Source organism: Phascolarctos cinereus, unplaced genomic scaffold (genome assembly GCF_003287225.1).
Source record: "Phascolarctos cinereus isolate Bilbo 61053 unplaced genomic scaffold, phaCin_HiC Scaffold_4;HRSCAF=312, whole genome shotgun sequence".
In the NCBI taxonomy this organism is placed as follows: Eukaryota; Metazoa; Chordata; class Mammalia; order Diprotodontia; family Phascolarctidae; genus Phascolarctos; species Phascolarctos cinereus.
The window spans coordinates 726,761,772-726,778,372 of record NW_027555847.1 but is presented as its reverse complement, the minus strand read 5'-3'; the positions used below and the strand labels follow the sequence as shown (position 1 = coordinate 726,778,372).

General features: G+C 48.3%; 1 protein-coding gene across 4 annotated transcripts; it reads right to left on the bottom strand.

The window, feature by feature from the left end:
* Nucleotides 1-1,414: 1,414 nt before the first annotated feature.
* LOC110202533 (glutathione S-transferase theta-2-like) lies at nt 1,415-13,445 on the bottom strand. Of its 4 annotated transcripts, none has more exons than XM_020978740.2 (7): nt 13,202-13,445; nt 11,801-11,869; nt 7,978-8,065; nt 6,870-7,020; nt 6,519-6,692; nt 3,108-3,317; nt 1,415-2,650 (listed from the first exon to the last, which is right to left on the bottom strand). In XM_020978740.2, exons 1-6 carry the CDS (start codon nt 13,311-13,313, stop codon nt 3,114-3,116), a joined length of 798 nt encoding a protein of 265 aa, XP_020834399.1. In that variant the 5' UTR covers nt 13,314-13,445; the 3' UTR covers nt 1,415-2,650; nt 3,108-3,113. The 4 variants fall into 4 exon arrangements, with proteins under 4 accessions (XP_020834399.1, XP_020834401.1, XP_020834400.1 ...); XM_020978742.2 differs by having other exon boundaries at nt 1,415-1,742; nt 13,202-13,444; XM_020978741.2 differs by having other exon boundaries at nt 1,415-1,683; nt 13,202-13,442.
* Between the last annotated feature and the right edge of the window lie 3,156 nt (nt 13,446-16,601).

The window sequence follows — 16,601 nt, the reverse complement described above, 5'->3', positions numbered from 1 at the left end:
GGTAAAGACATTGGAGTGGTTTGCCATTTCCTTCTCCAGCTCATTTTACAGATGAAGAAACTGAGACAAAAAGGGTTATGTGACTTGCCCAGGGTCACCAAGCTAGTGTCTGACACCAAATTTGAACTGATGAAAATGAGTCTTGCTGACTCTAGGCCTGGCACTCTATTCACTGTACCACCCAGCTGCCCTTTATGGTCTTAAGAGAAGACTTTTAATAACCAGAAGCTATGAGTTAGCCCTCTGCCATGTGTGCCGCCCACATGTACACTTCACCATCACTGTATGCAACAGTTAGAGCCCACTCTCTCAAGGAGCTGTGTGTACTTGTTGTAGGGTGTTGGGGGATGGGGGTGGGTTTCTGTATTCTTAATATATCACTATAGTAAATCCTTTCACAAAAGGTAACTGAAATCTGGCCGGTTTTCAATGGGAAGCACACTAGTGAGGGCTCATAAGCAACAGTATTAAAAAAAAAAACAACCAAAGTTAACCCCAAAAACCAGGAGGGGAGAAACCCCTCCTGGGACCCATCCCCACAACATGCATTAGAGTTGGGGAAATAGTTCAGAGCTGCTACACTGAATATAGCATGGTCCTGAGACCTTTCACCATGCCAGTGACCAGGAATTGTGGCAGGGACGCTTCTTCCTCTTCACTGCCACCTATGGATCATTGCCTTTTTTCTCTAGAACTTGGGCACCTGTGTTGTTCCTCTTAGTGACTGCCTCACTTGGTCTCCTATTGCAAGCAAGTCACATCCTACTCCTTGGCCATCTTTTCAACAGCTGACCTTCTGCCAGGCACTGCCTTCCCCCTGGACTCTGGCATTGCTCCTGGAAGGCATGTCTGTCTGCTCTTCCAATCATTATCCCAGGAGCACTGGGCCTGGAGTCAGGAAGACCTGAGTTCAAATCCAGACTCAGACACTTACTTGCTGTGTGGCCCTGGGCAAGGCACTTAACTTTTGTTTATCGTAGGTTCCTAACCATAAAATGGAGATAATAATAGCACCTACTTCACAGGTTGTTGTTGAGGACAACATGAGATAATCATTGTAGAGTGGTAGCACACAGCCTGGAGCTTAGAGAGCACTCCATAAATGTTAGCTGCTGTTAATTACTATTACTGATCCTTACCACAGTCCTGGGAAGGAGATGTTACCACTGTGCTTGTCTTACAGGTGGACGAATAATTAACTGTAGAGCTCGTGACACTGTGGTTTATTTCAGTCTTTGAGACTAGTTGGTTTGATATGGGCAGAGAATGGAGAAAGCTGATGGGGAGACATGTTTCTCTGGTTTACTTCACACACTGGCACAGAGACTAAGAGCTGGTTGGTTAATCAGTGAGATTGTGCATTTCTGTAGATTACAAAAAGAGGCAAGACTTAATGACCAGATGAATAAACGAATGAATGAAAAAGCATTTATTCAGTTCTTACTATATGTCAGGCACTATGTCAAATGCTTGGAATACAAAAATTAGCAAAGAAGACTGTCCCAGCCATCAAAAAGCTTACATTCTAATGGGAGCGGGGGGGGGGGAGGAGGCAGAATAAAGGAAAGCTAGGCATGACAAGGGAGTGGAAAACACGGGGCCACAAAGTTTGGAAATAGTTGGGAAGTGAAATGGAGCACTGTTCATCTTCACAGTCTGGTGTCCCGGGGCAGGATCTGGGATCTGGAGTGAGAAGGAGGAGGACGAACGACCAGGTTACAGATAGCATTGTTTGGAAACGTCTGGGAAGATATCAGAACACAGCCCTTGGCTAGATTAGAATGGAATTAGAGTGGGGTATGCCCAGTTCCTCCAGTTCATAGTGGGTGCTAATAATGTTGAATTATTCTTCAATAATCAGTCTTCAGATATTTGAGGATCTGTCAGGAAGAGCAATTAAATGTGTTGTCCTTGGCCTCACAAGGCAGAGAGTGGAGCAATGGGGAGACATTGCAAAGAGTCAGATTTAGGATCAACATAATGAAAAATCACCTGACTCTTGGAACTATCTGAAACTTTGGGTAGGCTGTGTCCAAAGGGAATGAGTTCCCCATCACTAGCTGTCCAGAATTTCCAAACTAGAAGTAACATCTCTTTGGGATAGCCAAGAGAGTATTCCGTTTGGACTCCCATTAGACCAGATGGGCTCTGAGGTCCTTTGGCCTCCAAAGCCAACCCTCCCCCCACTCCTCCCGGTGTGTCTCTGTCACTGTCCAGCCTTTGAAGCTCTTATTTCATTTAAAGGCCTAGGACCTTTTCTCCTTGAATTACCATCATGACAAGTAGTTTCCTATTCAGTTTTAGTGTTGGGTTTTTTTAAATACAATTTTACATTTGTTTGTGTAAAACCTATAAATTCCCAGACCCAGATGAGGATTCCAGACAACCGAGATCCTTTTCCTCAAACATCAGTTGGTTTGCTGATATCTCCCTATGTGTGGATATGAACTTGTCAGTATCTATAAGGGGGTGGGAATTATCCGAGGTATCCAGATGTGTGCTGGTGTGCACAAATGCATGCTTGGAGGTGTGTGAATGCTGGTCATGAATGTATGTAGAAGGAGATGATATCCGTGGATACATCTGTCGACACTGGGCTTTTCATCACTGGGGCTCATTCCTTTTGAGGGTTCTGACCTAGGGAGAAATTCTGAAACAGAAGTAGATCCTAGTGGTCAGGACCTTATTCACTTTAGCCCTCACTGACTGGGAAGGGACTGGGACCTGGTTCTTCCCTCTGCCCACCAGTTTCTGGGAAGGTCTGAGGCTGTCAAAGTAGGAGCTGTAGGCTCTTGTCCTTGAAGGGTTCCCAGGTGCTGCAGGCTGGGGGTGGGGACTGCAGAGGAGCTGGCTGGTCCTCAATGGGTAGGAGAATGGGATGTGAGGGGAGGGGAAGCCAACCTCAGGCCCTGAGCCGAGAAGCACCTACAGAACATGGTGTTTTGTGAGCCTGGCTTGTGAGGCTGTCACCGGAGACACGGATTACATTTCTAGGAAGCAGAGGCAAGGTGCCAGACACTCTTTCTTCTCTTCCCCTTCTCTTCACATTCACATGGCCTTCCCCTCTTTTAGCAGTAGTTCTCTCATCCCACAGCTCTCCATCTCACCTTGTATTAGGGGATCTTTGAAAGACGTAACTTCATCCCCTCCTGCATGGCCAAGGGGATGTCCTTCAAGGACTTGGGATCTGCACAGAGTTTACGGATGGCTTCATGGGTCTCTTGCCATAGCTCCTCCCCGAAGGTGGCCTCTACCCGCCCACGCCAAGCTGCCAGCTTGGGCCTCCCTTCGAAGACATCAAAACCAGCATAGAAGGTCTGCAGGAAAACATCTCAAACTCAGTTTTTCCCAAACTGACATCACCTCCCCACTAACCTTCCCCCCTCCATCCAAACTTTCCAATTTCTATTCCACCTTCCTTCCAGTAACCTTGATTGGCAACCTCAGGGTTATCCTTGACATCTCCTCCATAGCCACCCCTAGCCCATCAACTGCCAAATCTCCTTAATTCTAACTTCCCATGACACGCTGCATTCATTGCCCTGTCTCCAGGTTATAAGGCCTCCACTCACTAGGGACTCATCATCTCCCACTTGGAAAACAGTGCCTAATTCACCTCTTTCTAATCCAGCTGCCTCACAGCTCCCAAAAGCATCTTCCTAAAATACAGGCTAGCCCTACTCATGGCACTCTCTTGTTCAACATCCTTCAGAGGTTCCCTATTGCCTTGCCCGAAGAACGCCATGTAAATAGACTCCGCAGGCTGGACTTGAACATCTGCCATCCTGGCCTTCACAGTCTGATTCCGCACTACTCCCTTTCATGGAGTCTGTGTCCCAGGCACACCGGCCTTCGAGCTTGTCTCTGAACTTGGCATCCCATTCTCAATCTCCACACCTAATCACACAAACTCTCCCATGCCTGGAATTCTTTCCCACTTTACCACCCTGCCTCCAGAATCCTCAGCTCCCCCTCCAAGTCTGAGCTCAGGCACCTCCTTCTCCATCAAGTCGTTCCTGACCTCCCCAGTGGTTAGTGCTCTGCCTTTCCTCGTGACCTTATATTTATTTATTTATTTTTAAGCTATAATCATATTGTATCTTCCAGTAAAGCACTGAGTCCTTGAGGATGGAGGTTGGCTTTCTCTCTACCCCAACTCATGCCCTCATACTAGTGTATTTTAATCTACATACTCATTCTCCCTCAAACACTTACACTTCCCAGGCTCTCCATCGACCCATTTTCCATGACCTGTACCGGCACTCCATGTTGGCTACACACAGAAATAGTCAAATCCTTGACCTCACCATCATCCACAAATCTTCTACTTCCATGCTCATAAACTTGGAAATTCCTTTATCTGATCATAGCCTTCTATGGTTCCAGCTTTCCCTCTGCCTCACACTCCCTAACATTTTTCTTGGTCTTCACCATGACGTCCAGCTCTTTTGTTCTTTCCCAGGCCATGTCTACTGCATTGACTACGCTGTCCTCACTGCATTATCTTAGCCCTTGAGGAACCATTTCAACTCAACAGGATCATCTACACTCAAGTCCCTTGCCCTGCTGTCCTACTGATGCTCAAGGCTCTCTAAGCCCCAACCCTGGATTGCTCCCATCAACCACTGCCTCTGCTCCTGTGCTCGTGCTATTGAATGGAGCTGGAGGAAACCACAAAGCCAAGCTGAGTGGAATACATTACAGCTTCACCTTCCATACTTTCACCTGGGCCCTTGCTGCAACAAGGCTATCCTCGTACACCTCTTGCACTCACCACAGCCACATCCAAACCTATCTATCCCTCACCAAGCTTCCCATGGGTTACCACCTTCCACATCCACACTTGAGAGAACTTTACCCCACCAAAATTTACCTTACTTCAGTAAAAAAATGTGACACTCACATTTATCCCATTTGCCATTGATGGAGGTGCCACTTCTTCCCTCCTCCTCACCCATATCACTCAGACATCTTTCCCCACTATTTCCATGTTCACTCCTTTCTCTTGCAATTGGGTGACCATTCTCCTTGCCAACGCAAACCCCTCAACATTCACGTTATGCCATCATGTTACACTCCATTTTTTCTAGAAGACTGTGCCTTCTATCATCCCCAAACTCTCACTAAACGGCAATCTCTCCCTTCTTAACCTCATCTTTATTGCCAACAAACACACCCACATCTCTCCTATCCTTAGTCAACCCTTACTTCATCGAAACCTCACTGCTATCACCCTATATCTCTCTTCTTTGTGGATTAACTCCTTAAGAAGGAGATCCATGGTCAGTGCCTCCATTCCTTCTCCTCTGAAGGCCAGCTTCTGATCTCATTTTATTCAACTGAAACTACTCTCTCCAAAGGTACCAATGGTCTATCTCATAATTGGCAAGTCTACTGGCTTTTCTCAGCCTTCATCTTTCCTGAGCTCTCAGCAGCCTTTGTCATTTTCTCACCCTCTCCTCCTCTTCATTCTCCTTTCTTAGCAAAGTGAGCCTACATCCCCAGAGACTGAGATGGTACAGGGGACAGTATGTTTCAAAGGCATTGGGGAAAAATGTTTGTATGTTCTTGCCTTATCTTTGAATTGATGTTCTGGGGTTAAATGGAATTAGAGTGCTAGTCACTGGCTCCTAATAATGTGAGATGACACAGCCAGTGAGAGTTTGAGCTGACAGCAAAGGCGTATCACTACCTATGGGGACTCTAGGACCCACCCTAAGGGGAAGAAGAGCTTGGCACGGACATAGAGAGCCAGAGCATACCTCATGACACTCCCTTCCCAGTATTCCTACCCTTTATTCCCCTCGGCATACTCCAAGAGCAGCATCTCAGCTTCTGGCTGTTCTTCCCATACAGTACTGCATTTGTCCACTCTGTGCCTCTCCCCTGGCTGTCCCTCATTCCTGGAATGCTGCTCCTCCTCACCTCTGCTTTCTGGCTTTCTCCAAGACACAGCTCAAATCCTCCCTTTGAAACAAGCCTGTCCTGGGCACCCTCCCCCCACTAGTGCCTTCTGCCTGGCGTTGTCTCCCATCTACCCTGGAGAGATTGTATATAGAGTTTGTTATCTGTATGTTGACTCCCCTATTTGATTTTCTAGTTCCTTGAGAGCAAGACTATGGTTTTGCCTTTTTTGGTACCCCTAGCACTTGGCACAGGGCCAGGTACACAACAGCTGCTCAGTAAGGATGTGTTGTTGTTGATGAAGACGACATGTCCCTGGGTCCTGGTTTCCTCAGCTGTCTAATGGAGATGTTAATTCTGCCCTCACTTAGCTCCCAGTGTGGCATGATCCCATGAAAGAATGGCTTGAGGGCCCTGCAGAAAAGAATGTGCAAGACAGCTGAGGGGCTGTGCTCGGGTCTCTTCCGGCCCCCAGGAAGGGAGCTACCAAGGAGTTGGGAGGCTAGGCTGAGGGGGTTCAGGGCAGGGACGAGCTCACTTCTGGCTCTGGACAAGTACCCTTAGCTTTCCACCTTCCCCCCCTCTAGCACCAGGGCAGAGTCTGCCCCCCACACCTGCATCAGCTCCTCCAGCGCCATCAGATCAGCCACAGAGATCTGGTCACCAGTGAGGAAGGGCTTGTCCTGGAGGAACTTCTGCTCCAGATGTTGCAGGAGTTGTGTTATGAAGGCTCTGTTCCTGTCCACTTTCTCCTTGGGAACATGGATGTCAATGAGAGGGCCCAGCACCTGTTGGGGTCGGGAGGAGGGTTCAGTCTCAACTCCACACAAAAAGTCCTCTCCCCAAGTCCATCTGGGTCTGTCTCCCCACCTGAAGGCATTAAGGCTTCCAACCAATGCTAAAGGCCAGGGTAGGTTGTAAGGACTCCCTAACCTCTCACCATCAGGGCAGGCCCATTGTCTTACCTGAATCCATAGCACTGAGCCCAAAGTGCCTCGAATGGAGTCAGCATGCCAGTAAAGGTATTCTTCCACCCGTGCCCGGGCCTGCAGGTCTCGAGGATACCAGTGAGCTGGAGTGTTGTATTTCTGACTCAGGTAGTGCAGGATGGCCGCGCTGAGGGGGCAAGAAGGACAGCCTCAGTCAACTCCTGCCCACTGGCCTCTTCCCCATATTCTCTCCCTTGCGCCTTCTCAGGACACATTCAGGTTTATCAGGGCAGTGTCCTCATGCATTTCTATAAATAGACTCCTTCCTTCAAAAGATTAAAGGATTTCCTTTGGCCATCTCATCAAGCTATTCTGGTGTAATTCTTTCCAGAAAATTGTGCCTGTCTCTCCTCTCTCTTCTCTCTGTCTGTCTGTCTCTCTCTGTAAGAGTGGGTTTGTTGAGAGATGGGGGTGAAGGACATGACTATGTGATCTCCCAAGACCAGCATCCTGGCCTTTGACTTTCATTCCTTGTTAGGGTCAAAAAGCCTTTGGGATAAGGCAACCAAATGCCCTTGAATTACACAAGGAGGAAAGAAGAAGAAGAAAAAAATGAAGAAAAAAAGAAGAAACTTGGCCAACTTTTTATAGTAATTGAGAGAAAGCGGGGATTAGAATTCAGGGCCCCAAGGTCCTCTCTTCTCCACCCCCAGTTCTATCCATTATGCATCTCTCTCTCTTTTTCTCTCTCTCTCTATGCCCCTGGACATCTTTCTGGTCTCCAAGAAAGCTGAGAGTATGTAGACAAGGTGAGATGCAGTACAATGCATGTCTTTAGGCTGGATGTTGGCTGAATCCTGGCTGTTAGGCCACTCAAAGCCAAAAAGCCTTTTTATCTATCTCCCCCTTCCTCTACTCTTTCCTTCCTTTCCCTCTCCCTCTCCCCCACTTCCTTCTCTTCCTCTTAACTCTACACTAACTTCACAACTTTAGGCCAAACTGTATAAAAATAACAACTGCTCATATCACTCGAAAAGTTTCTCAAAGATAGATAGTGAAGGAAAATTTGGGAACAAAATGAGAGTTTGAGTGTGGGAGGGCATGAGGGCAGTAGGGGAGCTGGGCCCAGGGCCAGGAAACGTACCTTTCCGCCAAGGTGAAATCTCCATCTTTCATAGCTGGCAGTCTCTTCAGGCTGTTCACTCTGGCAAACTCATCAGTCATGTGCTCCCCTAAAGGGAAAGCAGATGTGCAAAACGAGGCAAGAAGGGCCCTCTCCCCTCCCCACTAAGCTGTAGTCTTCAGGGAGCTGGCCTCTCCTTCTCGGTGCTTGGGCATCCTTGAAGGGGGGTGAACCACTGCTTTCCCAGGTTCTCAGTGTGGGCCAGTTGGCCAGGATGTGGTGGTGAGGGCATTAGGGTTGTCACTATTGTCCTCACTCTCTGTGGGCCCTCTCCCCTCCCCACTAAGCTGTAGCCTTCAGGGAGCTGGCCTCTCCTTCTCGGTGCTTGGGCATCCTTGAAGGGGGGTGAACCACTGCTTTCCCAGGTTCTCAGTGTGGGCCAGTTGGCCAGGATGTGTGGTGAGGGCATTAGGGTTGTCACTATTGTCCTCACTCTCTGTGACTCCTCACTCCTAGGAAAAGGGCTTGTCCAAGGAGGTGAGCCCAAGACCAAGGTCATGAATGTGGCCAGCTCAAGGTCAAGGTAGGGAGAACAGCACAGGGCACAGCCCTGAAACCTCGTCCAGTCTAAGCCCCTCATTCCCAGAGAGATCGAGCAGGTAAAATGAGCAATAAGAGGACCTCTTATTCTGGGCCTGATTCTGACCAAAGGAGAGAGACTGGTCGCTAAAGAGGAGATGATGGAACCCTTGGGGCAGGTGACCATTCTACCTGAGAGCTCGTGATTTTGTTTTGTTCAGTCATTCGCAGTCTTGTTTGACTCTCTGTGACCCCATTGGAAGTTTTCTTGGCCAAGACACTGCAGTGGTTTGCCACTTTCTTCTCCAGCCCATTTTCCAGATGAAGAAAGTGAGGCAGACAGGGTTAAGTGATTAGCTCTGAGTCACACAGCTAGTTAGTGTCTGAGCCCAGATTTGAACTCAGAAAGATGAGTCTTCCTGACTCCAGGCGCCGCGCTCTATCCATTGTGCCACCTAGCTGCCCTAGGGTTTTCCATAGAGTTTGTGATAGAGCAATGCAAAGTGGGCATGGTCTCCTGTGCACCCTGAATTTCTGAGGAGCGGATCCCCAAGGATCCAGGGAAAGCTTAGGTCCCATCTCATGGACCAATAGTCTGTAAGGGAAGTTAACCCAAACCAATGGGTAGCTCTCAACAATGAAATTAATCTCTGAAGGTGCAAAGGCATGATTCCATGAGATATGGAACCATTGGAGGTGTCTGAAGAGATGGATGTGAGGCCACTCAGGCGTTTTGAAGGTCATTAGACTGGTAGATGAGACAATGTAGAAGCCCTAGTATAGCAAGCCACTTGACAAAGTGACTGCCTCATTTTATCTCTGTGCAAAAGATGGAGAGAGGTGGGCTAGAATAGGTTCCCAAAGTGGCTGATACTGCCCCCTGGGGAGCGCTGGAATGACCCAGGGGGGTGGTGATAGCCTCAGGTGCAATGGGGGGGCATTGAATAAAAAAGAGAAGGTAAGAAAACTTTGAAAAACCATTTGTACATGTTTCATCTGTTGTGTAACACACTTAAATTATAGTGATAACATTATTTTCCAAATAAACACATAAAATGCGAGTTATAACAAGTCTGACAAGTCTTAACAAACAAGTATTGCTGGGCAAGCCTTTAGTGCATTCTTGGGAATTCCAGCATACCCTGACAGGAATATGTGTGTGTAATGACTTGTTTACAATATGATACTAACAGTTACGTGATGCAATATTGCATCATCAAAATTTCAATGTAGGAAAAAACCATAAATTTACAATAAATTATTGAATTTAAGCTGCCTTATTTAAAAACATTTGTATTTTTAAATGGCACAAACTTAAGATAACTGTTAAAGGCTTAAAGATTTCCGGGCAGGGGGGCGCTGGGTAATTATTTTTAAAATGGGCCAAATGAGTTTGGGAACCTCTGGGTTAGATGATAATACAGGCAGGTGGGCCAGAGGCAAACATCCTGGTGGATTCAAATCTGGATGAATGATCAGACCCCCACAGCAGTCATAAACTGTTCAACAGGGTCTTGGGAAATCTCCTCTACTGAGGTGTCCTTGGCCAGTCAATATTTTCATCAGTGATTTCATGAAGGCATCAATAGCACAAAGTGCCATATTAACAGGTGCTATGCCGCTGGGAGGGAGAGTTAGCAGTTAGATGACCTCGTCTGCCACCTGGCTGCAGTCCTTGGGACTTCACCGTCCTCTCCCAGAATCTCCTTCTCTTGCAAAATCCCATCACCCCTGATACTTAACCTCCTCAGAATGTGTGCCCCGGGACCTCTTCCTCCTTCTGCTTGGCAAGTGGAGACCTTTATTGAAGGAGGGCACCCATCTCATCATTCCCCCCCCCCAGCTACACCCTCCTCTGGACTTCATCAGGCTCCACACCAACTGCCCTCCTTCCCTTGTCAGCTTTTTTTTTTAATGTGTTGTCTTTCCCATGACACTGTGGGCTTCTTGAGAGCAGGGACTGTCTTTTCCTTTTCTTTGTGTCCCCTAGCATTTATATAGTACTTTACAGGTATGCAAAGTGCTTTGAATTCATTAACTCATTTATCCTCACAACAACTTTGTAAGGTGCATATTATCATTGTTCCCATTTTTTGGAGAAGAAAACTGAGGCTGATAAAGGTTAAGTGACTTGCCCAAGGTCACAAAACTAGTAATTAAGGTAGGAGTTAAATCCCGGTCTTCCCTGTACTTCAAGGCCAATACTCTTTCCACTGCACCACATAGCTGCCCAGGATTAATTAAATCCTGAGAGACTGAGGGATTCAATACAAAGAAATGTTTGTTATCACAATTGGAAAAAGTGGCTTTCTCCAGTTCCCTTAATAAATATTTGATGAAGTGAGCTGAGGACTCCGAGCTTAGTTGATTAAAAATATGTGTGTGTAAACTGTATTAATTAATGGGAAATATACAAATATGAATCCTGGATGTGACTTGTTCTTTGTTCTCAAAGAGGACCATAACATCAGGAAGATGATGCCATGACTTGCAAGTGAATTGGATTTAAGTGAGGGAGGGCTGTGCAAAGTCACCAGCCTCACTTTGTCCTCAACAGCCATCTGGATCCAGTGGCCAGATAACTGGAGATGGCCCCACCCCTGGGTGACTCTGGAGCTTGAGATATTAAGATGAAATATGAGACTGAGTCAAGTAGCAGGCTCTAGAGGCCAGCCAATTTCCAGGGCAGCCCTCAGACTCTTGCTCACCCATTCACTGGTCCTCTTTGAGAATAAAGGAGGACCACCAAGGCAGCAGCACTTCCTCTTCCAATCCACTTTTCTCCCTCCAGTTTGCCAGTCAATCCCTTAGCTTCCTGTTCCTCCCCTCACTGTCCTTTCCCCCACTAGTTTAGCCAGATTAGAGAGTTTTGATTTTCCCACTTAATCTGATTATCTTTAGACTATTTAACTGACTATTTTCAAAAGAATAACTTGTTGGACAACAAAGGCAAGCTGATTAATGTGGTCATGGACTTTAAGGGGGCCAAAATGAAATAAGAGTTGTTTCCCTTGCAAAAATGGGAGGCTATTATCTATTGCATAGGGAAGCTGGGCAGGGAAGAAAAAAAGGAAGATAGGGAGGAAAAAAGAGGAAGGGGGGAGAAAAAGGAAGGGAACAGAGAGAGAGGAGAGGAAGGGGATGATGGAGAGAGAAAAAAGGGACAGAAAGAAAAGAGAGAGCAAGAGGGATGGAGACAGAGTCAGAGAAGAAGAAAGAGAGTTCTTGAGGGGTACCCTTAAGCAAAAAAGAAATGTATTATTACCGATACAGATAGATGGGAAAAGTAAGCCAGTGGAACCACTGGTCCTCTGAGGTTGTCTGAGAGGAAAATCTGAAGGATGGCAGAGGAGGAAAGAGTTAGTACATTTGTCACTGGTTTGAACTGGAGTGTTTGAGTTGACCTCAGCACAAGTAGTAGAAGCTAGCTGGCCTTGTGGCTAGATGACTTGGAGTCAGAAGGGCCTAGGTTCAAAGAACACCTCAGACACATACTGGCTCTGTGGCCCCTTATGAGCTCCGGAAGCTCAACGCCCAACACTCCAAGATTGCATAACAGGGGTAGTGGCAGGAGTCTCTTTATGGGCGTTTATAAGTCAAGGCAACAAACACCTATTAAGCACCTGCTAAGTGCCAGCCGCTCCACTAAGCCCCAGGGATACAATTTCAAAGACGTTTGTTTAGTTCGTTCATTCATTCATTCATTCATTCATTCATTCATTCATTCATTCATTCATTCAAGCATGCCTCTACTCCTGGGGAAAGCTAATTCCCAGAACACCCAGGAGGTGGTGCAGGCTTCCCTCAGGACACAGCGTCCAGCGCTGTGGGCCCCCTAAGAAGAGGCCCACTGGGCTCACAACGTGACTGACTCAGATACAGCCCAGCCACTCCCAGATCTCAGAGCCAGCCTGGGCTTCCAGAGGGAAAAAGGGAACTTTTTTTTTTTCTGGAATGGAAGGAAAGGGAGGGAAAGAAGGTCGAGAATGGGACAAGAACGCTTCCCAGTGAGAGCACTAGGGAAAGGTGGGAGTAAGTATGATCTGTAACTGGGAAAAGTGAAAAAATGAAAGTGGGAGGGAGGGAGGGAGGAAGGAAGTGATGGATTCCCCCCACACACACACACATAAAGCCATATATTCCCTTCAAGCCCACCTGCCCCCTCAGCCACTACCCTTACCTCCCTGTTAAATGACATTAAAGAGGTGGTGCGGGGGCACACTCAGTGACTGGCGGGACAGCCGTCCTTCCCTCCTCCAAAACACAGCTAAAGCGTCCCCCAAATGTCGGGGAGCTGGAGGAGGAAGGTCCACCGCCATCTTGAGCTCCGGCCTCCGTTCACATTTTGGTCTCTCCCCTTTTCCCGACCCCCCCCCCATACTTAGGACGATAGAGTCAGGGCGGGGGGAGCCGCCCTCTCTTCTCTAAGGAGCCCGGGGCCCATCTGCAGCATCCCCGCACACCCCGGTCTGTCTCCTCCACATCCACTTTCAGTCTGAAGGGAGAAGGGGGAAGAGGAAGGGCTTGGCTGGGATGGAGTCCGGGACGTTTGGACTTCTCTGGACTCGAGCTGAGCTCAGGGGCAATGGGGGTAGGTTTAAGGGTGGCGCAAAGATTGTTCGGGGCCAGTATTTGGGATTGGGGGCAGCCCGGCCCGGGCGCTCACCCCGGAACAGCTCCACGTTCTGCATCTCGAAGGGAATACGATTAGCCTTGGCGAAGAGGTAGACTGCACGGCAGGGCTGGGAGAGCAGGTCCAGGTAGAGTTCCAAGCCCATGGCTGTGGACAGCTGCGGAGATCCGATCTGTCTGGATCTGGGAGGCGGAGGCCCAAGTGTCCACCCCTAAATGGGGCCTGGGCAGTCCTCCGCCCACCAGGAAGACCAATTGAAAGGGAGAGAGGGCTAGAGAGGCCTGACCCGCTCCCTAGACATCGTGTGATACCCGCCCCCACTCCCGTCCCCCTTCCCCCCACCCCACCCCGCACTTGAGACTCTGGATGCAAAGCCAACACCGGACGGAGGGGAAAGAACTGGGTTCTGGAGACGTGCCCCCCCCTTCCCTCCTCTCTCCCCCCACCCGACCTCCTCACACACACACACACAACCCCGCAGGCTCACTGGCAGCGATGTGACCTTGGGAGAAGCAAGTCTCCAAGTCTCTAGGCCTCCTTCCTCCTCCGTAAACCAGACGTCGTTGCTGGGTCCTTTACCCCGACCACCTAAACTGTTGGAGGACTAGTCTGGCTTGTTAAACCTTGAAAACGCTGTTATCCCTGGAGCTGGTTTCATGGGGCAGAATGGGCCGAACCGGGCCTCTATCATGATCCCACTCCCGCCCATCTGCTTTCCTACGGGCCCAACCACTATCCCCGTCCCCTTCCAGCTTTGCTCCCCTCTCCCCATGCCTCTGCCCTTCCAGCAGGATACAAGGGGATGGAGGCAGAGAGAGGCCTTCGTTCACGTCTCTGCCCTTCCAGTTACTACCTGTGAGACCTGGAAAAGTTCTGATGCCTGTCCGGGCCCCATTTTCCTGATCTGGAAAATGAGGGGATTGTTAGACTAGCTGAAAGAATTAAAATGTTTGCATTTGCTCTGAATCTGTGAACCCATGTGGGGGCGGGGCAGGTAGACCGAGCAGAGAGAGAGAGATTTGATATTTGACTTGTTAATGGAATAGCAAATCAATTTTTTTTTCAAAGTCATGATCCTTTGAATCGTTTCTGGACAGTAGACCCCTCTCCCCACTTCCCACCCTCCTCCTTTCTGGGGCCACAGAACCTCGAACGATCCCCTCCATGCCGGCTCTCATCTCTACCACATACTTCTCTCGATATCTTCTTGAAAAAAAGTTCTATTGATACCTTTTGTTTTCTGTCAAAGTAATTGCTGAATATACAACATCCCCTTGTCCTTAGCCCAGAATCAAACCCTCCAAGAAACAAAAACAGAGTTAAGGAAACAACCTGGATATAGGAACTGCCTCGGGCTCTGCAAGGCTCTACAGTACTAGGGGCAGGGACTCACCGTGATCTCAGAGAGTTCCTGGCCCTGTTCCTTGGCTTTTGTTTAGCCATACTTTTATGCTCACTGTTGCAATCTCGTGGCTAGGTCCTGCTCTCAACGAGCCAAGAGGAATTCCTGTACCCACCTAAATGGTCACAGTGGCCATTCTGTGGTAGCAAAGCTCTGGAAACAAGGTGGGCGCTAGGGGTGCCGTGGTATCTGCATGACTGGAGAATAAGCCATGAGAAGTATGAGAAATTCCAAGAAATAATAACTCAAAGGTCCACACTGCTCTAAGATCTGCAAAGCTTGTTGGATCCTTACAACAACCCTAGGAGGCCATGTAATTCTGGTCCAGTCCCTTCCTTTTACAGATACAGGAAATGGGCCAGGCAAGGTTCAGACATTTTAGTTGTGTCCAACTCTTACTGACCCCATTTGGAGGTTTTCTTGCCAAAGATACTGGAGGGGTTTGCCATTTCTTTCTCATTTGACAGATGAAGAAACTGAGGCAAACAGAGTGAAGTGACTTGCCCAGGATCACTCAGTTAGTAAATGTCTGAGGCCAGATTCAAACTCAGGAAGATGAGCCTTCCTGACTCCAGGCCAAGCACTCTACCCACTGTGTCACCTAGCTGCCCCCGACCCATCAGAGACCCTTCCAGTGGAAGATCACTCAAGATCTCAGTAAGTCCCAGACCTCTGCTTCTCTGCAGAGCAGCCCCATGTGCTTCAGCCTTCTCTGTAGCCCCAGACTGAGACCTCTGGAGCCTTAGTCCCAAACATGTTCCCACAGGGTGAGCTCCAGTGACCAAACAGATGAAGGAGACCTGTAGCCAAGCAAAAGCTCCTCCCAAAATACTCTTGACCCATAAGGTTTTTGCCAAGAGTGGAAGCTTCTGTTTTTCAGGATTTCTGGTCACTGACATCCTCAAGAAAAGATACAGATAGAATGGTGTGACCGGGGAGTTGGGCATCCCTAGGCTAGTTCAGGTCCCCACTGCAGCCTGCTTGTAGCCACAACTTCTGTGAGGTGAGAGAAGGAGAGAAATCCCCTCCCACAGCTACCCAACCCACCCTTGCTGGAAATCCAAGGGAGACAAAGCATTCCCAGTGAGAGAGGGCACCTAAAAGAGAGAGCTATAGGGGGCCCCCCATTCTCATAGATCACAGAAAGGAGATATTCCTACACAAGAGTTCTTCCCCCCGACACAATGATCTTCCACCCACTCTACCCCAATCACAAGGACCAAGCGAGAGTTGCTATGTCCTCCCAGCAAGGTGCATCTTATTCAGCAAAGGGCCAAAATGCACAGCTAGCTTTGTGGGTGAGCCAGCAGATAAGGGGTTCCCTCGATTAGCCCTACTACAGGAACAGAGTCAGAAGTGGAAACACCTGCTCTTTCTACCACTAACTTTGTCTAGGCCTTAGGTGAAGGAGGCTGTATATCACAGGAAAAAGATCATTGGCTCTAAGAAGAGGAAGACACAGGTTCAAATCACCTGTCACATTTATGTAAGGTGAAGATATCTCCTGCCCACCCCACTTAAAAGCAATTACCTCTATTATGTGAGAACACTTCTCATTCTATCAGAATGAAATGTGAACAAGGCCTTCACACCTCCTTAAGTCAACCAAAGACACTGGGTGAGGGACTGAAATGGAGAGCTGTCCCCAGACCACAGAGAGGGGTTCTCACATCCAGAAAAACTAGAAAAAATGGGCAGCCCAGGAGCAAACAGCACCAGGAGAAAGACCAGGGAGGACTGAGGTGGGTAGAGAAGGGAGATCTCCAGGGGGCCATCAGCCCTCCTGGCATCTCAAGGCAGAAGACTCAGGTCGACACCAGAAGTTATACCCACACACTCAGGACTACGGACAGTTCCAACAAAAGGGCTGGTCTCTCCTCAGTGACTTTTGCCTCAATAACAAAAAAATCGAGGGTTAACTCGAGGTGGATATGAATGTAAATTAAGACAGAAATGTTAGGAATTTTCTTGCCTGGGGTGTTCAGAAAAACTGTCCAGTCAACAGGCATTTATTAAGCACAAGTGTGTACT

Excerpts from the sequence above, each read along its gene's own strand:
- LOC110202533 (XM_020978740.2), bottom strand. The coding sequence starts at position 13,313 with ATGGGCTTGGAACTCTACCTGGACCTGCTCTCCCAGCCCTGCCGTGCA. Across the intron at positions 7,021-7,977 it reads GATTTCACCTTGGCGGAAAG|CGCGGCCATCCTGCACTACC; the intron begins GTACGTTTCCTG and ends TTGCCCCCTCAG. Across the intron at positions 6,693-6,869 it reads GCTCAGTGCTATGGATTCAG|GTGCTGGGCCCTCTCATTGA; the intron begins GTAAGACAATGG and ends CGACCCCAACAG.